Genomic DNA, 25,695 nt, shown 5'->3' with positions numbered 1-25,695 from the left:
GCGGAGGGAGATGATACAATTCGAAAGAGATATAAAAGCTGCAGAACAGACAGAAGGAACAAAGAAAATGAACGTAAGGTAATGTTTACTCACAGCACTCTGAGTGTTACAGTCCTGGCCAGCCATGGAGAGGTCGAGACGGAACCTGTCTGAGTTAACTACCTGGACGTTGCAAGTCTCTGAACGACCCAGGGCGTAGATACGACCATTGAAGGCTTGGTTGGTGTTCACCTCAACAACGATCCTCGTGTCCTTGCAGTGTACAGACACTGCAAACACAAATTTTAAGTTTGTAACCTAATTAACACACCGCTTCGATGTCTTCCAAAGGCAAACTATGGAAGAAAACCAAGTTTCGGCTGATGATTCAGTTCATCTCTATGGAAATTCAGGGAAATATAAATACGGAAACTTCTAATAACCTTTTTTTTAATCCAACCAGAAACTATCTACGCAAATTATCACAAATATTTATAATTATGGAAGATATGAAGGTAGCTAATTTTCCACAACTTGATTCACGAAAACGTAACGACACGATTGCAAACTTGTCTAAAACGTCGTATAATTTTACTTCTCTGCTAGAAGAGGGGATCACATCTGGAAAAGGAAAAATGCACTCACTGGAGGAGTTTTTTCACCTTTGAGAAAATGGAGCTAAAATTGATGTAACATGAGATCTCACCGTCGTAGCAAACTCCAGTTGAGTCGCAGTTGACATTCTCCCCCGTGGGTCGTCCAGTGGTGCCCTGGCCACTGAGAGTCGTGCCGTAGGACGACGATGACAAGGAAGAAGAGGAGCTGCCGGAGCCACCACCCAGTGTAGAGCTGCCACTGCCACTGTTGCCACCCCCCTGTGAGGTGTAGTCACCACTGGCGGGGTAGCTGGAGGGGTTCGGCGTGACCAGACTCCCGCTGCCGGTGCTGCCGTCGTATCCCCCACCTGTAAGGCAATTTAGTTACTCTCAGCATAAACCCCTATGGGTTTAGCTGCAAGAAAGCTGTTGCTGCTTATCCCAGCATCCGATATTTATCTCAGGCTTTGTTTCACTACCAGAAAAAGTTACTTTAGACCTTACCTAAGCATCAGCTATGTTTTTTTGCAGAGAGAATCACAAAGTTATCACATTTACCAAGATTTACACAAAAAATTCTAACTCATCTCTGTAATTCGATAATGTCTACGGGAGTGTGCGAGTGTCAATTTGTGACCGCCTGTTTGGTGTTAAAATGGCTTCGTTGGCAGCGCATTCGGCTCACATACTTAGTATCCATGGTTCGATCCCCGGTACGAGTGAAAATGTTGAGCATGTTTCCTTACACCTGCTGTCCCTGTTCACCAAGCAGAAAGTAGGTACCTGGATGTTAGTCCACTGTTGTGGGTGGCATCCTGGGGGGATGTAGTATACCTGAGATAGGGCTGGGCTTAGAAATGAGGTGAGGTTGGATAACACCTCTTGGCCTGCAAAACTGACATGTGTAAAAAAGAAATGAGCAGAGTTATGATGGTGGTGTTCCATGTTACTTAGCTAGTGTTTGGAACTGTGAAGTGACAGCAGCTAACGTAATCCTTTACCAGAGGATCCAAAATTGATTTGAACTCTATGCGTCACATTGTATTTATATCATATCATCTATACTTTCGCTTGTGGGATCTACTGTTATGTTTATGGCATCGCCTGAAAAAGAAACAGACGTGGGTTTCTTTGGTCTTTAATTAGTCTTCAACCATAACACTCATATTATTTTACATTTCGTGAAAATTCAACTTCCTCTTGGATACCAGTACAGCGATCAACCATTTTTCCAGGAAAATCCCTCTAACATCCTTGTGAGTATGTGGTTTTGTGATCTAATATGTAGTTATCTAATTGTTTCTGTGTGAACACCAGTGCTCCTTATGTGTTCTCAGCTTTATCTAACGTAAGTTGTAAGTGGTGTTAGGAAGCTGTGGCATCCTTACTCTCCCACCTAAAGTACGGAGTAGGTTGCTGCTACCATCACCCTCCCACGTAGAGTACTAAGTTACTAGCAGCATCACTCTCCTCTCCCAGAGTACTGCTTCAGAGTGTATGTGACAGTGTCAACAATGCCTAACTTGTAACACAATCTTGTCAGCTCCTGAGCTCCAAGTTGACATATAACAATATAAAACATTTGTTAAGAAAACAGTTAGTGGCAAGAACGTCACTCTGCGCATGCTCAAGATGACAGTGAAATGCTTGTTAGTGAGTAAATCATGCTACCTACATACATAAAATATTATTGTTAGTACAGCATTCCAGTCTATGGTTGTGCAGTGTTAGTACAGCATTCCAGTCTATGGTTGTGCAGTGTTAGTACAGCATTCCAGTCTATGGTTGTGCAGTGTTAGTACAGCATTCCAGTCTATGGTTGTGCAGTGTTAGTACAGCATTCCAGTCTATACGACTGCCCAAAGATTTTTCTCCTAGAGGAATTGACTCTTCGTTAAGAGCAGATGAACCTTGTAAAAAGAATAAGAAGGCACAATAACCTGACTGGAACAACACACCAATAACCCACACATAGGTTTTCTTCTCCTATGTGTGGGTCATATGTGTATGGATCCTTAGACATTTGACTTCAAGCGTCGGGTTAGTCGATTAGTATACCGTGGGTCATGTACATCTAACAAGTAAAAGATTTAGGAAGGACTAATATTCACAGGAAATGGTTAGTAAGGAGTGTAAAAGGGAGAATAAAAGTGAGGAACTGATGGATAATTCTCTCTTAGCGAGTCAGTGATGAATCTCATAGATGTGAATGTCGTACTGCCAACAACAATAGTGAGACAGGTAGAACAAGCATTCACTAGGATAACGTTTCGCTCTGTGTAGAGTCATCTTAATGACGACTGGGTGAGACTCTGCGCAGGGTGAAACGTTCCATCAGTGAAAGATTGATCTCCGTCTTATGTCATGTTTAGTCAGATACTCTCAATATGGAATGTCCAGGAATTTACACATAAAGCCTCACCAATGGTGAGGGAGCTCAGACGGGAATACTAAAAGCCGAAATAACCAATCACCACGAGTCTTCGATATTGGATGAAGGACTCCCAAACAGCCAATAAGCCTTCTTGTTTTCGACTGACAAAAAGAAGGGAGTAGCGGTTTTGTCTTACCCAGCGCCTCCACTCCCTCGATGTTGACATTTCGAGAGATGGAGGTCTTGTCAAAACACATAACCTGTGTGATGTAGCGATTGTCTCTGGTGGTCACCTGCTTACAGATCATATTGTCCCTCGCCTCTGTAAGGTCACGTGAGGTCAAGAGGAAAGGTCAGTGGTAGTGAGTCTCTAACGCTGTAGATCATGTCAGGGGAATGAAGATTACTGTTATGATAACGACTACGTGTCTTATGACGTGCAAGATTTTAATAGGAAAGTGGTTAGTTTTAGTTAAAAGACGTGAGAATTGGGCCATAAGAGGTTTAATACGTAAAGATGTGCTGAGATGAGATCTGTGTAACGAATTAGGAAGTCTGTGTTACAGAAGACTGCAGTGTAGTGAAGATGTGGTGGTCTGTGCTCAGCATGATGACCAAGGAGGTTTGTGTCACAGAGAAACCGAACAGTGGCGAAGACAAACGAAGGTCTGTGTATAATCAGATCACAGACCGGGTGGGGTTTGAACCCATTCTAAGTGAATCCCAAAACTCAAGAGATCAGTAAACCAGCTGGCTGAATGGTTAACGCACTGGCCTGGAGTTTCAGGACTCACTAGCCATGCGTTCCTACCCCACCCGTTCCGTGATTTGTTTGTAACTGTGTTATTACGACTTCGTGAACTTGTGTATTACATATATTTCAAGAAAGTAAATGTTAGGAATAAAAGGTGGAAAAAATGAGCGTGGTTCTCAGACTTCAAGAATGTCAGAGCAAAGTTGTGTCTCTGCTACACTGGTATATTACTGGAGTCGCGTCAGAAGGACATCATATGCAAGGCAGAAGTAATTTTAGATTTCACGAAGACAATGATTTGTGTCAGTTAGAAAGATGAAGAGGATTGTCTGTGCTGAGGAGTGATGATATGACTCTTCTTGCGTGAGTTAGTGGTGGTGTATGTGGGTGTGGTGGTACTGTCAGTGGTGTGTGGTTGTGGTGATATTGTCAGTGGTGTGTGGTTGTGGTGATATTGTCAGTGGTGTGTGGGTGTGGTGGTACTGTCAGTGGTGTGTGGTTGTGGTGGTACTGTTGCTGGAGTGTGGTTGTGGAGTGTGGTTGTGGAGTGTGGTTGTGGAGTGTGGTTGTGGAGTGTGGTTGTGGTGTGTGGTTACGTATGGAGGGTAAATAAGGTCATACTTACACCTTCTGTCTCTCCATATCCCTAATTTTAGACTTTATTGTGTTATTTACTAAAGAAGGAATTGCATTACACATGTACAAGGGTTTAAACAATATCTACACTAAATTCACAATCTAAACACTACACTATGCACCAACCATGAGAGAGTCTAGGCCGGACTACAGCTAGTGCCGTTGTTAATTATGCCAGGTTATAGAGGCTACGTTACCGTATTTACATGGTGACTGTTAGCTTAACCAAGTTCTGAGTGCTTTAATTGTATAAGTACGTAATATTAACATTGCAAATGTTACAAAGCTGCAGATTACATTGATATTTAAAGCGGAACTAATAATACACTGGTTTACAGTCATGCAAGTTCAAGTTGGGCAGGTTAGGTTAAGTTTGTCAGGAAACAGGACAAGTGTTTCCTAACGCGGGTCTTAGTCATATGTAATTGACGAAATGCTTACCAGGACACATACCTTTACCTCTCCCTGGTCCACCTGGTCCACCTGGCCCACCTGGCCATAGCATAGGCTTCAGCGAAACAAAATTAAGCAGGCTTACTCGACTTGCCTTAGGCAAACTGAGACGCAGTAAATATGGAGAATATAATTCACAATACAATGGCCGGGGAAAAAAAGTTAAAATCGAAATGGAGACTGCAATGATGTATATATATTTTGAAAATAGAGACGGACCAATACAGGTGGACTTCAGGAAACAGTAAGGAGCGGGTCTAGTGTACGGTGCTGACAAAGGGTCATACCTACAGCGTGTAAATAAAACACACAATGCTGGTTTATACATTTTACTGTGAAGAAGTTTCGCCCATCCGGGACTTGTCAGTTCGTGAACTGATAAAGCCACTGGCAGCCCAAACATCTTGACAGTAAAATGGCAGCACCAACAGTGTTTCTTATTTCTATATGAGGTGATCTTGAAGATGGATAATGGTGTACACTCACCCTTGCAGACATTCTCGTAGTAGGTGCCAGTGCGCTGACCGTCATCCAGGAGAGGCCTTGGGTGTACCAATAGGCAGTTAGAACACACTGGTCACATCCACAAAACTACCATAACAAAATCCATCTTTCCACAAATTAATCTTAAATATAACCAGTATTTTCACGACATATTTACATGTGCTAAATGACACCTCGCTAAGCCACACGACGAAAAAACTGTTGGGGCTCGAAATAAAATTGATGTTTCTTTAACTTTTCAATATATATCTTATTGAATTTTCTTTAAGCATATAATCTCGACTAGTTGATGGATAAGACACAGATGTAGCACCTGGGGATCTTTATTGGGGAAATTATTTCGCCTGCACGACAGGTTTCTTCAGTCGAATACAGAGATAAAAACAATACTGGAGACATTGGTGTTGTCACCTGTTTATTTGACTAATGAACCCTGTAATGTAAGCTAAACGTTTTAGTAGTAAAGATACTTATATCTTACTCATCAATTTTTGTCTGTCTTACATTAAATATTGTTATGTTTACCTATGTGACATGTTAAGATATCTTATTAATGAAAATAAGATATCAGATATGTCAAGCAAACTTCCTAAATTTGCTTGTAAGAGATAAGTGAACTATATGCAAATCCAGATGTGCTCCTGTTAACCCTTTTGGGGCCTAGTTCCTAGGCCTTTCGTGTATCTGTATGTTCTTGCACTACTTCCACAGGATGGATATGGTATGCACAATCAACTAGCCACTTCGGTGGCAAAATCTAAATCTAAATCTTACCTGTCAGTGGAAAGGAAGTTGGAGGGTCCGTCAGGGAGGGTATAGTGGTCAAGGTGAAAGAGTTGACAGTTGTAGGTGGTGCCAGTAGGAGGTCCTTTGTACAGGAACGACCTACACAGGAACTCGTTCTCGATCTCGCACGCTCTCTTGCAAGCCGCCACGCTGTTGGCCTGTTGGGGAGGAGGAGGGAGAACGTCAGGCGAGGTGCTGGAGAGGAACGGCGTCTGTTGGGGTGTTAGAGGCGTGAGGCAACGTCTGTTGTGGGGTTGGCTTTGGAGAGGAACGGTGTTAGGTGCGGTGTTGGAGCGGAAAAATGGTGTTAGGTGCGGTGTTGGAGCGGAGGAACGGTGTTAGGTGCGGTGTTGGAGCGGAGGAACGGTGTTAGGTGCGGTGTTGGAGCGGAGGAACGGTGTTAGGTGCGGTGTTGGAGCGGTGGAACGGTGTTTGTAATGTTGCAGGAGTGCAACAGTGTTGAGGTGTTGAAGGTGTTACGACCTCAGAGGGAGGTTGTGAGGTGGCGTGGGAGGTTGTGAGGTGGCGTGGGAGGTTGTGAGGTGGTGTGGGGAAGGTTTGAAATGGTGTGGGGGAGGTTGTGAGGTGGCGTGGGAGGTTGTGAGGTGGTGTGGGGAAGGTTTGAAATGGTGTGGGGGAGGTTGTGAGGTGGCGTGGGAGGTAGTGAGGTGGCGTGGGAGGTTGTGAGGTGGCGTGGGAGGTTGTGAGGTGGCGTGGGAGGTTGTGAAGTAAAGTGGGAAGCTGTATAAGATGAAGTTAACTTAGGAGTTGAATCAGTACATTCACGGGAATCTCTGTAATCCTTGTCTGAAGACTCGATACTCCGTTCGTTGCTGAGGAGCTAAAGAACAACAGTCACTCACCATCAGTTCCTTGTCGACGTAGTAGTGAATATCGACGTAGTGAGACACACGTTCACTGGGCACGCCCAGCTGAGGTTCGGCGTACTCCCTGTCGTTGCTGCACGACTCCGTGGCTGTAGGTACGAATTATGGGTCAGTACACAAGGAGAACGGAAGCAGGAGCAGGGATGAGGAAACAGGGAGGATACATAAACAGGGAAGAACAAATAAAGAGGGGTTTGGCAGGATAGATGAACGCGAGACATGGAGATGGAGAGTTATAGACAAGGAAGAGTGATAATGTCCTTTCGACATTGTAAAACACACAGGTGGGAAGCAGATTAAAACACACACACACACACACACACACACACACACACACACACACACACACACACACACACACACACACACACGAAGTATAGATTAATGGCGTTGTATCCCTGTACGAAATAGACTTGGTCGTAAAAAAACCTGCGTTGGATGAACTTCCTTCGAGGTCTTCCCCGCCCTCGTTCCTTCAACGCTTCCAGGATATCTCCATAAGGTCATGTATCTCCATAAGGTCATGTATCTCCATAAGGTCATGTATCTCCATAAGGTCATGTATCTCCATAAGGTCATGTATCTCCATAAGGTCATGTATCTCCATAAGGTCATGTATCTCCATAAGGTCATGTATCTCCATAAGATCACGTATCTCCATTAGGTCACGCGATATGCAAATCCGAACGGGAACTTCGTCTTGGTTACACGCCAGCAGACGCAGAAGAAACGCTACGCGGGGACTGTAATCAGACGTGATAGCGAGCAACTGTAACCGCGCACGCGGTATCATTAACCTAATTAAGGATGATAATCCTTTACAAGGGTGTGTTGTCTTCCGTGTTCATCCCCTCCAGTTCACGTCGTCAGGGGTCCCGTTGACAGCGGTTAACCGGAGGCAAAACGTAACAAAGGACAATACATCGTAAGGTAGCAACGTTTCTCTTAACCGAAACGTCGTCATTATAAAGGCTGTATTTTGCTTCTTTTGATCGACTTATCAGCTCACTGCTTTTGTTTTTTTCATCCACAATTGTTCCTCCATGAATCTCCAGCTCACACCGCGTCTTATATCTGATATACAAACCTTAACTATACCTAAAATATATTCACGAAACTCGTAAAATATGTTAGTTGACACCTCTCTAATAGTAAGAATAGTCCAAAGCAAAATGATGAGGCAATAGCTTCTCGTTAACTGTTGCTATTATGAGTTCTTTGAGATGCTCTAGGCAGAAGAGACGCATGGTTTGATGTCAACATACTTGAGATGTCAGCATACGTATTTAACCTCAAGAATACGTTGTGAGTGTTAGGATTTCACGTGTCTTCGACTTCAAGCAGTTTGTGACAGATCTTACAAGGGAAAATAACCTGCTTGACTTGGTTCTGGCAAACAAGGAAACCCTTGTTAATAGTTTGCAAATTGTAGAGGAACTTAGCACAAGAGATCACAAATCAATTACCTTTGAATGTTAGAAGTACTTACAGGTTGAATAATGTTATGGGTTGCAACAGCACATGTATGTTGAACTTGACGAGGTGAGGCTGAACAGAAGAGCAAGGCAGGAAATGACTACTTTGTTACGATTAGTCAGGGGAAAAAGAAGATGGTAGGTGTTAGTGTGTGTGTGTGAGTGCAGATCTTGGGAGCAGTGACCTGCAAGAGCAGTGATCTGGAGGAGCAGTGCCCTCAGGAGCAGTGACCTGGAGGAGCAGAGCCCTGAGGACCAGTGACCTGGAGGAGAAATATCAGTGGAGAGTAGTGATTATAGTGAAATGGGATGACGGCGCTGGGTTCATCAGCCTGTGAACCCCTACCGTAACCATGATCATTGTGCGTTAGATGACTCGAGGAAAAGCGTAATTACGCGATGGTAAACATCCCAAGAGAAGGGACGTGGAATGAAACGGACATATTATGGAATCCTGTCCGTTCCCCGAGTTCGTTATGTATGTACGTAAGCTCAAGTCGATAAACAAACAGAAGGGAAGAGAACTCGAACTTTCGGGTCTGTTACTGGCAACACCAAGGCACAGACACAGGTACAAGCACTAGGCAGGTACTCACCAGTAAAACACAGGTACAAGCACTAGCCAGGTACTCACCAGTAAGACACAGGTACAAGCACGAGCCAGTTACTCACCAGTAAGACACAGGTACAAGCACTAGCCAGGTACTCACCAGTAAGACATACGTACAAGCACTAGCCAGGTACTCACCAGTAAGACACAAGTTCTCGAAGTAGTCAACTCCTTTAGTCTCGACCATCTGAACGTTGACACCAGCTGAACGTCGATCATGTTGGCTCAGCTGGCACTGCAGAGTGACGTAGTTATACTCGGCACTTCGACACTTAAATTTACTCTGTGGCACAAAGAAAAAGGCAATGCAGGTCATTTAAAAGTCCTTTTTTTTGTCACAAGAGGCGCCTTAATGATCAAGGACCTTCAATAGTGGGCTTTATCAGGTCACCAACAGACCTTATTTATATCTGTTTGTGAAATGATAAAACCCACCGTGTGAGAGAGATGTCAATAAAGGATGCACTGTGGTGCATTGCTATCTATTTTTTTTTATCTCTGTAGTAAGAGATTTGAAAACATTTGCAGAACAGATAACATTGTTGTTAACTCACCCCAGGAGATGATATTACTGTTTAACTCACCCCAGGAGATGATATTACTGTTTATCTCACCCCAGGAGATGATATTACTGTTTAACTCACCCCAGGAGATGATATTACTGTTTAACTCACCCCAGGAGATAATATTACTGTTTAAACTCACCCCAGGAGATGATATTACTGTTTAACTCACCCCAGGAGATATTACTGTTTAACTCACCCCAGGAGATGATACTACTGTTTAACTCACCCCAGGAGATGATATTACTGTTTAACTCACCCCAGGAGATGATATTACTGTTTAACTCACCCCAGGGAACGATATAAATGCACTGGAAAACGTACAAAGGAGGATGACGAAGTTGATCCCATATACAAGAAATCTTCCCTATGAGGATAGACTGAGGGGCCCTGAATCTTATGTTCTTATTACTGTTTCACTCACCCCAGGAGATGACATTACCGTTCATCTCACCCCAGGAGATGATATTACCGTTCATCTCACCCCAGGAGATGACATTACCGTTCATCTCACCCCAGGAGATGACATTACGGTTCATCTCATCCCCAGGAGCTCAAACTAACTGCACTCTGGTCTGAAACTCACTTCATATAAACCCGACTCATCTTATTTAGACATGGTTCACCTCATTCTAGACATGACTCACGTCATGACTTACGTCATTTAACATGGCTCCTCTTATTTAAACACTACGTTGATCTGAGACTACTATTTCCAATATCTTTAGTGTCCAGAAGCGCTGGTTTTTTACTTTCTTGCTGTGACAGTACGTGGTATTATACATTTGCAATGTCTGGGAATCTTTATTGTAGACGTTTCTATATACAGAAGTTGAGGTAATCAGTCCCTCAGTCTTGGAGATGGTGAAGATCACCGTAGTCTTGAAGACGCTGGAGCATAGGCAGGAAGAATGGCGCTTTTCTATATAGTTTTACGATTATATCCTTGAATTTGTATTGATAAAGCCAATGGATGGCGAAACGCCTACAATAAAAGTATCCAGATGTTGCACCAATCACAGAAAGATATGGGATTTAAACCCATGGACTCGAATCCTATGGGGTTCGATCCCTACCTCTTCTGTGGTTTGAAGTGGTCTTTTGGTTTGGCAATACGTAGGGGATTGGAAAATACTTGGATCTATCCAGTATATAAGTGGATTTAAGTGGAGGGCACGAAAACTAAGCCAGTGTACCTGGAGAATGTTCATGGGGTCAACGCCCCCCGCGACCCGGTCCTTAAGCAGAAAAGTTCCAGCAGTGAGTTTGGTGAAAAGTCCGTTTGCTAACTTTCCCATATCAAGGGTAAGAAGAACTTCCTCCCTTCCTACCCACGATCTGACGTAACTTACTTTATATAGACATGACTGGCTTCATGCCTCGCCTCATTTAAACATGTCTCACCTGGGTTACTGTTCTCAGTAGCCGAGGTGGTAGAACGTCGACAGTTGTTTATCACAGATTAAAGCTGAGTTCGTGGCTTACCTCGTTGAGGCAGGCGGCTAGACAACCTTCCTTGGTTGAGGTGAAAATCCTGGCATCGTCCAGGTCCTTCAGCATCATGTGAGGTAGGCGCTCGAAGGTCCAGGGTCGCTTACACACCTTATCTGAAACACGGAACACAGCTTCACGTAACGCATACTGACAACAGTAAGCACACATACAGACGGGGCCAGGAGCTGTGAATCGTCCCCTGCAACCATATATAGGTATTACACACACACACACACACACACACACACACACACACACACACACACACACATGAAGCATGGAGAGCGTGGACCTAGTAGCGACCAGCGAAGAGGCTGGGCCAAGAGCTGTGAATCGACCTCTGCAACCACGAAAAGGAAAGTACACATGTCAAGCAACGCACATAAGGGGGACGTAGTTCAATACAAGACAAATATTGTAGACTTATGGACAGCAACGAATACAGGAACCAAGCAATACACAGTGACGTTAAACGACGTTAAACAACAGAGCAAATATACACACAAAGAAGATACGCAACACTAGAAACGTCAGGAAACGCCTTCAAGCATCACTCGACGTCTAGGTACCAGGCAACGCACACTGACGTCTAGATACCAGGCAACGCACACTGACGTCTAGATACCAGGCAACGCACACTGACGTCTAGATACCAGGCAACGCACACTGACGTCTAGATACCAGGCAACGCACACTGACGTCTAGATACCAGGCAACGCACACTGACGTCTAGATACCAGGCAACGCACACTGACGTCTAGATACCAGGCAACGCACACCGACGCCTAGATATCAGGCAACGCACACTGACGTCTAGATACCATGCAGCGCAACGCACACAACGCACACTGATGTCTAGATACCAGGCAAAGCACACCGACGTCTAGTTATCAGGCAACGCACACTGACGTCTAGATACCAGGCAACGCACACTGATGTCTAGATACCAGGCAAAGCACACCGACGTCTAGTTATCAGGCAACGCACACTGACGTCTAGATACCAGGCAACGCACACTGACGTCTAGATACCAGGCAACGCACACCGACGCCTAGATATCAGGCAACGCACACTGACGTCTAGATACCAGGCAGCGCACACCGACGCCTAGATATCAGGCAACGCACACTGACGTCTAGATACCAGGCAACGCACACCGACGTCTAGATATCAGGCAACGCACAATGACGTCTAGTTACCAGGCAACACACACTGACGTCTAGATACCAGGCAACGCACACCAACGTCTAGATATCAGTCAACGCACACTGACGTCTAGATACCAGGCAATGCACACCGACGTCTAGATATTAGGCAACGCACACCGACGTCTAGGTATCAGGCAACGCACACTGACTTCTAGATACCAGGCAACGCACACCGACGTCAGGCTGTGCTCCCAGGTAACGCTCATACACATCAAGCAACGTACACAACGCCAAGCAACGCACGCAGACACCAGGCAACGCAAACAAGATTATTATGGATGCATTTCTGGTGGCGCACTGCACCGTAATAAATGCTGTGGGCTCAATACTCCGGCCGGTAATCGCGGGACAGACGTGATGCTTAACTTCTCTCACCATCTCAGACAAGAAGTGAAAATTACCTCGTGTTACAAATGTCTTGTAATTGAGTGTAATTCTGGAGGTAATGTGACCTCAGAGGTGTGCTGGAACACAGGAAGGAGGGGGGAAGGAAGGGAGAGGAGGTAAGAGAAGAAGGAGGAGGAGGAGGAGGCGAGAGAGATGAAAGAAGCGAAGAAAGAGAAGTAAGGGGAAGGAGAGAGAGAAGCAGGAAGTAAAGCTGTGAATATAACGGAAATCTTGGATAATCCTGGAGATGTTGGATTATCCTGGAGATGTTGGATAATTCTGGAGATGTTGGATTATCCTGGAGATGTTGGATAATCCTGGAGATGTTGGATAATCCTGGAGAAGTTGGATAATCCTGGAGAAGTTGGATAATCCTGGAGAAGTTGGATAATCCTGGAGAAGTTGGATAATCCTGGAGAAGTTGGATAATCCTGGAGAAGTTGGATAATCCTGGAGAAGTTGGATAATCCTGGAGAAGTTGGATAATCCTGGAGAAGTTGGATAATCCTGGAGAAGTTTCCCTCATATTTTTATTCTCAAAATGTTTCGCCAGGAATAAAACACCAGAATCAAGTCTCGCTCTGAAAGTAAATATTGAGCCAGTAAGTCTAAATGAAACCACAGGTATTAGATAAAGTCTTAACTGTGAGGTTTCGCCCAAGTCTGATACTTTTATTGTCATAGGTCAAGAAATGTGGAGTGTGCAAAGACTTGGAACACATCCCTATGTGATAATAACTTGACACTGGTGACAGATCAGAGTGAACAGAGAGAGAGAGAGAGAGAGAGAGAGAGAGAGAGTACACGTGTGTGTACTTTTTCTATATGTGGTACCAGGGGGTTAAGTCTTAGCTCCTGGCCCCGCCTCTTTACTGGCCGTTAATGTATGTATGTATGTATGTGTGTGTGTGTGTGTGTGTGTGTGTGTGTGTGTATGTGTGTGTGTGTGTGTGTGTGTGTGTGTGTGTGTGTGTGTGTATGTGTGTGTGTGTGTGTGTATGTGTGTGTGTGTGTGTGTGTGTGTGTTCATCAGCTTGCGAACATGTGGTCATGCATAATCATGCGCAAATGTGTTTAATCATGTGTGTCAACCTAAGTAAACATTCACTGTATGGATGAACATTGTATGGATGAACATTGTGTGGATGAACACTGTATGGATGAACATTGTATGGATGAACATTGTATGGATGAACATTGTATGGATGAACATTGTATGGATGAACACTGTATGGATGAACATTGTATGGATGAACATTGTATGGATGAACACTATATGGATGAATATTGTATGGATGAACACTGTATGGATGAACACTGTATGGATGAACACTGTATGGATGAACATTGTATGGATGAACATTGTATGGATGAACATTGTATGGATGAACACTGTATGGATGAACATTGTATGGATGAACACTGTATGGATGAACATTGTATGAATGAACATTGTATGGATGAACATTGTATGGATGAACATTGTATGGATGAACACTGTATGGATGAACATTGTATGGATGAACATTGTATGGATGAACACTGTATGGATGAACATTGTATGGATGAACACTGTATGGATGAACATTGTATGATGAACACTGTATGGATGAACACTGTATGGATGAACGCTGTATGGATGAACACTGTATGGATGAACACTGTATGGATGAACACTGTATGGATGAACACTGTATGGATGAACATTGTATGGATGAACACTATGGATGAACACTTTATGGATGAACATTGTATGGATGAACATTGTATGGATGAACACTGTATGGATGAACATTGTATGGATGAACATTGTATGGATGAACACTGTATGGATGAACACTGTATGGATGAACATTGTATGGATGAACATTGTATGGATGAACATTGTATGGATGAACATTGTATGGATGAACACTGTATGGATGAACACTGTATGGATGAACATTGTATGGATGAACATTGTATGGATGAACACTGTATGGATGAACATTGTATGGATGAACACTGTATGGATGAACATTGTATGGATGAACACTGTATGGATGAACACTGTATGGATGAACACTGTATGGATGAACACTGTATGGATGAACATTGTATGGATGAACACTGTATGGATGAACACTGTATGGATGAACACTGTATGGATGAACATTATATGGATGAACACTGTATGGATGAACATTGTATGGATGAACACTGTATGGATGAACACTGTATGGAGGAACATTGTATGGATGAACATTGTATGGATGAACACTGTATGGATGAACATTGTATGGATGAACATTGTATGGATGAACACTGTATGGATGAACACTGTATGGATGAACACTGTATGGATGAACATTGTATGGATGAACACGGTATGGATGAACATTGTATGGATGAACACTGTATGGATGAACACTGTATGGATGAACATTGTATGGATGAACATTGTTTGGATGAACATTGTATGGATGAACACTGTATGGATGAACACTGTATGGATGATCACTGTATGGATGAACATTGTATGGATGAACATTGTATGGATGAATACTGTATGGATGAACACTGTATGGATGAACACTGTATGGATGAACATTGTATGGATGAACATTGTATGGATGAACACTGTATGGATGAACATTGTATGGATGAACATTGTATGGATGAACACTGTATGGATGAACATTGTATGGATGAACATTGTATGGATGAACACTGTATAGATGAACACTGTATGGATGAACATTGTATGGATGAACATTGTATGGATGAACATTGTATGGATGAACACTGTATGGATGAACATTGTATGGATGAACATTGTATGGATGAACATTGTACGGATGAACACTGTTTGGATGAACATTGTATGGATGAACATTGTATGGATGAACATTGTATGGATGAACATTGTATGGATGAACACTGTATGGATGAACATTGTATGGATGAACATTGTATGGATGAACATTGTATGGATGAACATTGTATGGATGAACATTGTATGGATGAACACTGTATGGATGAACACTGTATGGATGAACACTGTATGGATGAACATTGTATGGATGAACACTGCATGGATGAACATTGTATGGATGAACATTGTATGGATGAACACTGTATGGATGAACATTGTATGGATGAACATTGTATGGATGAACATTGTATGGATGAACACTGTATGGATGAACATTGTATGGATGAACATTGTATGGATGAACACTGTATGGATGAACACTGTATGGATGAACATTGTATGGATGAACATTGTATGGATGAACATTGTATGGATGAACATTGTATGGATGAACACTGTATGGATTAACATTGTATGGATGAACACTGTATGGATGAACATTGTATGAATGAACATTGTATGGATGAACATTGTATGGATGAACATTGTATGGATGAACACTGTATGGATGAACATTGTATGGATGAACATTGTATGGATGAACACTGTATGGATGAACATTGTATGGATGAACACTGTATGGATGAACATTGTATGATGAACACTGTATGGATGAACACTGTATGGATGAACGCTGTATGGATGAACACTGTATGGATGAACACTGTATGGATGAACACTGTATGGATGAACACTGTATGGATGAACATTGTATGGATGAACACTATGGATGAACACTTTATGGATGAACATTGTATGGATGAACATTGTATGGATGAACACTGTATGGATGAACATTGTATGGATGAACATTGTATGGATGAACACTGTATGGATGAACACTGTATGGATGAACATTGTATGGATGAACATTGTATGGATGAACATTGTATGGATGAACATTGTATGGATGAACACTGTATGGATGAACACTGTATGGATGAACATTGTATGGATGAACATTGTATGGATGAACACTGTATGGATGAACATTGTATGGATGAACACTGTATGGATGAACATTGTATGGATGAACACTGTATGGATGAACACTGTATGGATGAACACTGTATGGATGAACACTGTATGGATGAACATTGTATGGATGAACACTGTATGGATGAACACTGTATGGATGAACACTGTATGGATGAACATTATATGGATGAACACTGTATGGATGAACATTGTATGGATGAACACTGTATGGATGAACACTGTATGGAGGAACATTGTATGGATGAACATTGTATGGATGAACACTGTATGGATGAACATTGTATGGATGAACATTGTATGGATGAACACTGTATGGATGAACACTGTATGGATGAACACTGTATGGATGAACATTGTATGGATGAACACGGTATGGATGAACATTGTATGGATGAACACTGTATGGATGAACACTGTATGGATGAACATTGTATGGATGAACATTGTTTGGATGAACATTGTATGGATGAACACTGTATGGATGAACACTGTATGGATGATCACTGTATGGATGAACATTGTATGGATGAACATTGTATGGATGAATACTGTATGGATGAACACTGTATGGATGAACACTGTATGGATGAACATTGTATGGATGAACATTGTATGGATGAACACTGTATGGATGAACATTGTATGGATGAACATTGTATGGATGAACACTGTATGGATGAACATTGTATGGATGAACATTGTATGGATGAACACTGTATAGATGAACACTGTATGGATGAACATTGTATGGATGAACATTGTATGGATGAACATTGTATGGATGAACACTGTATGGATGAACATTGTATGGATGAACATTGTATGGATGAACATTGTACGGATGAACACTGTTTGGATGAACATTGTATGGATGAACATTGTATGGATGAACATTGTATGGATGAACATTGTATGGATGAACACTGTATGGATGAACATTGTATGGATGAACATTGTATGGATGAACATTGTATGGATGAACATTGTATGGATGAACATTGTATGGATGAACACTGTATGGATGAACACTGTATGGATGAACACTGTATGGATGAACATTGTATGGATGAACACTGCATGGATGAACATTGTATGGATGAACATTGTATGGATGAACACTGTATGGATGAACATTGTATGGATGAACATTGTATGGATGAACATTGTATGGATGAACACTGTATGGATGAACATTGTATGGATGAACATTGTATGGATGAACACTGTATGGATGAACACTGTATGGATGAACATTGTATGGATGAACATTGTATGGATGAACATTGTATGGATGAACATTGTATGGATGAACACTGTATGGATGAACACTGTATGGATGAACATTGTATGGATGAACACTGTATGGATGAACATTGTATGGATGAACACTGTATGGCTGAACATTGTATGGATGAACACTGTATGGATGAACACTGTATGGATGAACGCTGTATGGATGAACACTGTATGGATGAACACTGTATGGATAAACACTGTATGGATGAACACTATACGGATGAACACTGTATGGATGAACACTGTATGGATGAACACTGTATGGATGAACATTGTATGGATGAACACTGTATGGATGAACACTGTATGGATGAACACTGTATGGATGAACACTGTATGGATGAACACTGTATGGATGAACACTGTATGGATGAACACTGTATGGATGAACATTGTATGGATGAACACTGTATGGATGAACACTGTATGGATGAACATTGTATGGATGAACACTGTACGGATGAACACTGTATGGATGAGCACTGTATGGATGAACTCTGTATGGATGAACACTGTATGGATGAACACTGTATGGATGAACACTGTATGGATGAACACTGTATGGATGAACACTGTATGGATGAACATTGTATGGATGAACACTATGGATGAACACTGTATGTATGAACACTGTATGGATGAACACTGTATGGATGAACATTGTATGGATGAACACTGTATGGATGAACACTGTATGGATGAACACTGTATGGATGAACATTGTATGGATGAACACTGTATGGACGAACGTTGTATGGATGAACACTGTATGGATGAACATTGTATGGATGAACACTGTATGGATGAACACTGTATGGATGAACACTGCATGGATGAACATTGAATGGATGAACATTGTATGGATGAACACTGTATGGATGAACATTGTATGGATGAACACTGTATGGATGAACACTGTATGGATGAACACTGTATGGACGAACACTATATGGATGAACACTGTATGGATGAACATTGTATGGATGAACACTGTATGGATGAACATTGTATGGATGAACACTGTATGGATGAACACTGTATGGATGAACATTGTATGGATGAACATTGTATGGATGAACATTGTATGGATGAACGCTGTATGGATGAACATTGTATGGATGAACATTGTATGGATGAACACTGTATGGATGAACACACTGTATGGATGAACACTGTATGGACGAACACTGTATGGATGAACACTGTATGGATGAACACTGTATGGATGAACACTATGGATGAACATTGTATGGATGAACATTGTATGGATGAACACTGTATGGACGAACACTGTATGGATGAACACTATGGATGAACATTGTATGGATGAACATTGTATGGATGAACATTGTATGGATGAACACTGTATGGATGAACACTGTATGGATGAACACTGTATGGATGAACATGCTCATACACATTAACTCATGGCTGATGCTAGAGTGTGGAAACAACAATGGGTGTTACCTCTCTGGATGGCAACACTGAGGCCATACAACCTGAAACTGGCTGCTCTACGGTCCTTAGTTTCTCTAGAGAGTTTGTTGCCCAGTGCTGCAGCAACTAGTAGAATTTCGTAAAGGCTCGATTCTCCGTCTCCTATAAATGAACCTCCCCAACATGAGAACCTTCACCTGTACCTCTCCACCACCCTGTCAATGTGCTGCTCACTGTTTTATGTGTGTGTGTGTGTGTGTGTGTGTGTGTGTGTGTGTGTATGTGTGTGTGTGTGTGTGTGTGTGTGTGTGTGTGTGTGTGTGTTGCTTGCTTTGCTAGTGTTGACAAAGTGGGGGAGGCTGTTTACCAAGCAGTCGGCTGCAGAGCACCTCTGAATGCCTCGAACCGAGGCATTTTATACCAGGCGGCTGCAATGCACCTGTGAATTCCTCTCACAGAGGCAGTTTGATCCCAGAAGGATGGATGGGGCTTGTACGTGCCTCTGAATGTGAGAGAATTCTATAGTGCCATACCAGCATGATCTCGGTATACTGAACCAGCACTATCATCACCGGTCACTGCTCAGGCTTTTAATACATTGGTATTTAACCTAGGTTAATAGGTTTAAAGCCTATCGACTACACTAGGGTCGTTATGGGTGTATGTATTGTGTATTATTATTGTTATTATTAATTTTCTTATTATCAACAGCAAGAGAACGAGCAGAAGCATCAGTAAAGTCTACAAAATGAAGATGGAGTGTAGTTAGGATTCAATAGCATTAGTCTACTGTACTACCAGTATCACGTATCTGGATGAAGACCATTAATATTTTTTGGCTCAGTATTTACGAGAACATCATGGCGCATGGACTGCCTCACCATTTTGTTGATGGTCTATAGGGCAACCGACAGCTTACGCCGTATTGGAGTTGTGTTTATCTTCTTGTTGGGGGTTTATAGAGCCGCTGACATTTAACGCCGTATCAAGCTCTGGCTGCCTGTGGCGATTACTCTTGCAAATCCCTCCTTTCCTGAGGCTCCACTTCAAGACGTTCTCCTACTCTCTCTTTACCTTCCCTTCTTGCTGATGGACCCTCCTTTAATCCTGACTCTCTCATTGACTTCTTGACAACGACTGATTTACTCCACAAACTCTGATGATACTTTTTGCACTCCCCTCAGCCCTTTCTGGTTCAGTCTCTTGCTGCCCTTTACCCTTTCACCATCCACTGCCCCGCTGTTATCCGTAACCTGTTGCTCATCCATCTCCCTTTTGCCACCTGATGCCCTCGCTTTCTTCCTGCCCTGCAGCGCTGTATAGTCCTTGTGGCTTAGCGCTTCTTTTTGATTATAATAATAATAATAATAATAATCCACTTCAAGATTCCCAACTTGAGACAATCGTAATTGGTACTGATTCAACAGGATGGTTATATGAACCGAGTCGTGTGTTTCTCTGTATATATACATCAAGAGTGTGGATATCTCTCAGTATATATGCAACGAATGATGTGTATGTATATACTGCGAAAGATGCGTGTATCAGTATATATTCACCAAGAGGTGCCTATCTCTCAGCATATATACACCGAGAGGTTGGTATCTCTTAGTGCATTCACACTTGAGGTTTGATCTCTATTTTAGGGATGAAAGTATATTCTTGTGTTGGTGTACAGGTGGCAAGCAGACTAAATGACCCTCGTGTAGTCAACCAACCATTGTTTATGTAATGTGGGTAACCTAGTATCACGTCATGAGTTATTAATTTTTTAACTGAGTGGACACTAAAGTCATCTGAAGACCTCGATTACAAGTCTATAAGCGGCGGAGATCCACCTCATAAATATGTTCTGACGTTTGTTTTCTTCTGACAAAGAGAACGCCAGCAGCACCTGAAGAGGATATTGGCCTTGGGTAGCCCGTGATGCCCAGTAATTTGGGTAGTGAGTCAAAAAGCGGAGCCTTGGGGCAAGCAGGGAACAAAGCCTGCCCAGGGGTACATGGCTTCTCTTACCCCACACCAACCCACCCAACACCCCCTCCACACTCACACCGAAGAAATACAATAGGGGCCAAAGTTATTTATTTTTGAAGAAGGATGTTGAACGAATGTGATGAACTAACTTGTGCTTAGACGTTCTACAGTAAGGTACTACAATAAGATACAACAGTAAGGTACTACAATAAGGTACTACAATAAGGTACTACAATAAGATACAACAGTAAGGTACTACAATAAGGTACTACAATAAGGTACTACAATAAGATACAACAGTAAGGTACTACAATAAGGTACTACAATAAGGTACTACAATAAGATACAACAGTAAGGTACTACAATAAGGTACTACAATAAGGTACTACAATAAGATACAACAGTAAGGTACTACAATAAGGTACTACAATAAGATACAACAGTTAGGTACTACAATAAGGTACTACAATAAGATACAACAGTAAGGTACTACAATAAGGTACTACAATAAGATACAACAGTAAGGTACTACAATAAGGTACTACAATAAGATACAACAGTAAGTTACTACAATAAGGTACTACAATAAGATACAACAGTAAGGTACTACAATAAGGTACTACAATAAGGTACTACAATAAGATACAACAGTAAGGTACTACAATAAGGTACTACAATAAGGTACTACAATAAGATACAACAGTAAGGTACTACAATAAGGTACTACAATAAGGTACTACAATAAGATACAACAATAAGGTACTACAATAAGGTACTACAATAAGATACAACAGTAAGGTACTACAGTAAGGTACTACAATAAGGTACTACAATAAGGTTCTACAGTAAGGTACTACAGTAAGGTACTACAATAAGGTACTACAATAAGGTACTACAATAAGGTACTACAATAAGGTACAACAGTAAGTACTACAATAAGGTACTACAATAAGGTACTACAATAAGATACAACAGTAAGTACTACAATAAGGTACTACAATAAGGTACTACAATAAGGTACTACAATAAGGTACTACAATAAGGTACTACAGTAAGGTACTACAGTAAGGTACTACAATAAGGTACTACAATAAGGTACTACAATAAGGTACTACAATAAGGTACTACAATAAGGTACTACAATAAGGTACTACAATAAGGTACTACAGTAAGGTACTACAATAAGGTACTACAATAAGGTACTACAATAAGATACAACAGTAAGGTACTACAATAAGGTACTACAATAAGGTACTACAATAAGATACAACAGTAAGGTACTACAATAAGGTACTACAATAAGGTACTACAATAAGATACAACAGTAAGGTACTACAATAAGGTACTACAATAAGGTACTACAATAAGATACAACAGTAAGGTACTACAATAAGGTACTACAATAAGGTACTACAATAAGATACAACAGTAAGGTACTACAATAAGGTACTACAATAAGATACAACAGTTAGGTACTACAATAAGGTACTACAATAAGATACAACAGTAAGGTACTACAATAAGGTACTACAATAAGGTACTACAATAAGATACAACAGTAAGGTACTACAATAAGGTACTACAATAAGATACAACAGTAAGGTACTACAATAAGGTACTACAATAAGATACAACAGTAAGGTACTACAATAAGGTACTACAATAAGGTACTACAATAAGATACAACAGTAAGGTACTACAATAAGGTACTACAATAAGATACAACAGTAAGGTACTACAATAAGATACAACAGTAAGGTACTACAATAAGGTACTACAATAAGATACAACAGTAAGGTACTACAATAAGGTACTACAATAAGGTACTACAATAAGGTACTACAATAAGGTACTACAGTAAGGTACTACAATAAGGTTCTACAATAAGGTTCTACAGTAAGGTACTACAATAAGGTACAACAGTAAGGTACTACAATAAGGTACTACAGTAAGGTACTACAGTAAGGTACTACCTTAATGGCTTGCTAAATACAATATTGATCTGGAGTTTAAATTGTCAGTTGTAAATATATGGATCAACAACTTGTGTGGACCAGACAACCCACAGCAGCCCTGTGGACCAGACAACCCACAGCAGCCCTGTGGACCAGGCAGCCCACAGCAGCCCTGTGGACCAGACAACCCACAGCAGCCCTGTGGACCAGGCAGCCCACAGCAGCCCTGTGGACCAGACAACCCACAGCAGCCCTGTGGACCAGACAACCCACAGCAACCCTGTGGACCAGACAACCCACAGCAGCCCTGTGGACCAGGCAGCCCACAGCAGCCCTGTGGACCAGACAACCCACAGCAGCCCTGTGGACCAGACAACCCACAGCAGCCCTGTGGACCAGGCAGCCCACAGCAGCCCTGTGGACCAGGCAACCCACAGCAGCCCTGTGGACCAGGCAGCCCACAGCAGCCCTGTGGACCAGACAACCCACAGCAGCCCTGTGGACCAGACAACCCACAGCAGCCCTGTGGACCAGACAACCCACAGCAGCCCTGTGGACCAGACAACCCACAGCAGCCCTGTGGACCAGGCAGCCCACAGCAGCCCTGTGGACCAGACAACCCACAGCAGCCCTGTGGACCAGACAACCCACAGCAGCCCTGTGGACCAGACAACACAAAGCAGCCCTGTGGACCAGGCAGCCCACAGCAGCCCTGTGGACCAGACAACCCACAGCAGCCCTGTGGACCAGACAACCTACAGCAGCCCTGTGGACCAGACAACCCACAGCAGCCCTGTGGACCAGACAACCCACAGCAGCCCTGTGGACCAGACAACCCACAGCAGCCCTGTGGACCAGACAGCCCACACCAGTCCTGTGGACCAGACAACCCACAGCAGCCCTGTGGACACAGACAACCCACAGCAGCCCTGTGGACCAGACAGCCCACACCAGTCCTGTGGACCAGACAACCCACAGCAGCCCTGTGGACACAGACAACCCACAGCAGCCCTTTGAACCAGATAGCCCATAGCAGCCCTGTGGACCAGGCAACCCACAGCAGCCCTTTGAACCAGACAACTCACAGCAGCCTTGTGGACCAGGCAACCCACATCAGCCCTGTGGATCAGAGAACCCACAGCAGCCCTGTGGACCAGACAACTCACAGCAGCCCTGTGGACCAGACAACCCACAGAAGCCATGTGAACCAGACAACCCACAGCAGCCCTGTGGACCAAGCAGCCCACAGCAGCCCTGTGGACCAGACAACCCACAGCAACCCTGTGGACCAGACAACCCACAGCAGCCCTGTGGACCAGACAACCCACAGCAGCCCTGTGGACCAGACAACCCACAGCAGCCCTGTGGACCAGACAACCCACAGCAGCCCTGTGGACCAGACAACCCACAGCAGCCCTGTGGACCAGACAACCCACAGCAGCCCTGTGGACCAGACAACCCACAGCAGCCCTGTGGACCAGGCAGCCCACAGCAGCCCTGTGGACCAGGCAGCCCACAGCAGCCCTGTGGACCAGACAGCCCACAGCAGCCCTGTGGACCAGGCAGCCCACAGCAGCCCTGTGGACCAGGCAGCCCACAGCAGCCCTGTGGACCAGGCAGCCCACAGCAGCCCTGTGGACCAGGCAGCCCACAGCAGCCCTGTGGACCAGGCAGCCCACAGCAGCCCTGTGGACCAGGCAGCCCACAGCAGCCCTGTGGACCAGGCAGCCCACAGCAGCCCTGTGGACCAGGCAGCCAACAGCAGCCCTGTGGACCAGGCAGCCCACAGCAGCCCTGTGGACCAGGCAGCCCACAGCAGCCCTGTGGACCAGACAATCCACAGCAGCCCTGTGGACCAGGCAGCCCACAGCAGCCCTGTGGACCAGACAGCCCACAGCAGCCCTGTGGACCAGACAACCCACAGCAGCCCTGTGGATCAGACAACCCACAGCAGTCCTGTGGACCAGACAACCCACAGCAGCCCTGTGGACCAGACAACCCACAGCAGCCCTGTGGACCAGACAGCCCACACCAGTCCTGTGGACCAGACAACCCACAGCAGCCCTGTGGACCAGACAGCCTACACCAGTCCTGTGGACCAGACAGCCCACAGCAGCCCTGTGGACCAGACAGCCCACACCAGTCCTGTGGACCAGACAACCCACAGCAGCCCTGTGGACCAGACAGCCCACACCAGTGTTGTGGACCAGACAACCCACAGCAGCCCTGTGGACCAGACAGCCCACACCAGTCCTGTGGACCAGACAACCCACAGCAGCCCTGTGGACCAGACAGCCCACACCAGTCCTGTGGACCAGACAGCCCACAGCAGCCCTGTGGACCAGACAGCCCACACCAGTCCTGTGGACCAGACAACCCACAGCAGCCCTGTGGACCAGACAGCCCACACC

At 43.6% G+C, this 25,695-nt stretch overlaps 1 protein-coding gene across 2 annotated transcripts in view; it reads right to left on the bottom strand.

Moving 5' to 3' along the window:
- The window catches only part of tyn (trynity), a 216,269-nt gene that overhangs the window by 10,966 nt on the left and 179,608 nt on the right, over positions 1–25,695 (bottom strand). For both annotated transcript variants that reach the window (XM_070095104.1, XM_070095103.1), the window contains exons 5-11: positions 11,103–11,224; positions 9,193–9,337; positions 6,946–7,058; positions 6,071–6,240; positions 5,279–5,334; positions 686–943; positions 94–269 (exon numbers count right to left, since the gene is read on the bottom strand). In XM_070095104.1, the coding sequence (XP_069951205.1) occupies positions 94–269; positions 686–943; positions 5,279–5,334; positions 6,071–6,240; positions 6,946–7,058; positions 9,193–9,337; positions 11,103–11,224 (1,040 nt within the window). The remainder of the gene's footprint in view (positions 1–93; positions 270–685; positions 944–5,278; positions 5,335–6,070; positions 6,241–6,945; positions 7,059–9,192; positions 9,338–11,102; positions 11,225–25,695) is intronic.

Source organism: Cherax quadricarinatus, chromosome 49, assembly GCF_038502225.1.
Source record: "Cherax quadricarinatus isolate ZL_2023a chromosome 49, ASM3850222v1, whole genome shotgun sequence".
In the NCBI taxonomy this organism is placed as follows: Eukaryota; Metazoa; Arthropoda; class Malacostraca; order Decapoda; family Parastacidae; genus Cherax; species Cherax quadricarinatus.
This window is presented reverse-complemented; position numbering and strand designations above follow the sequence as displayed.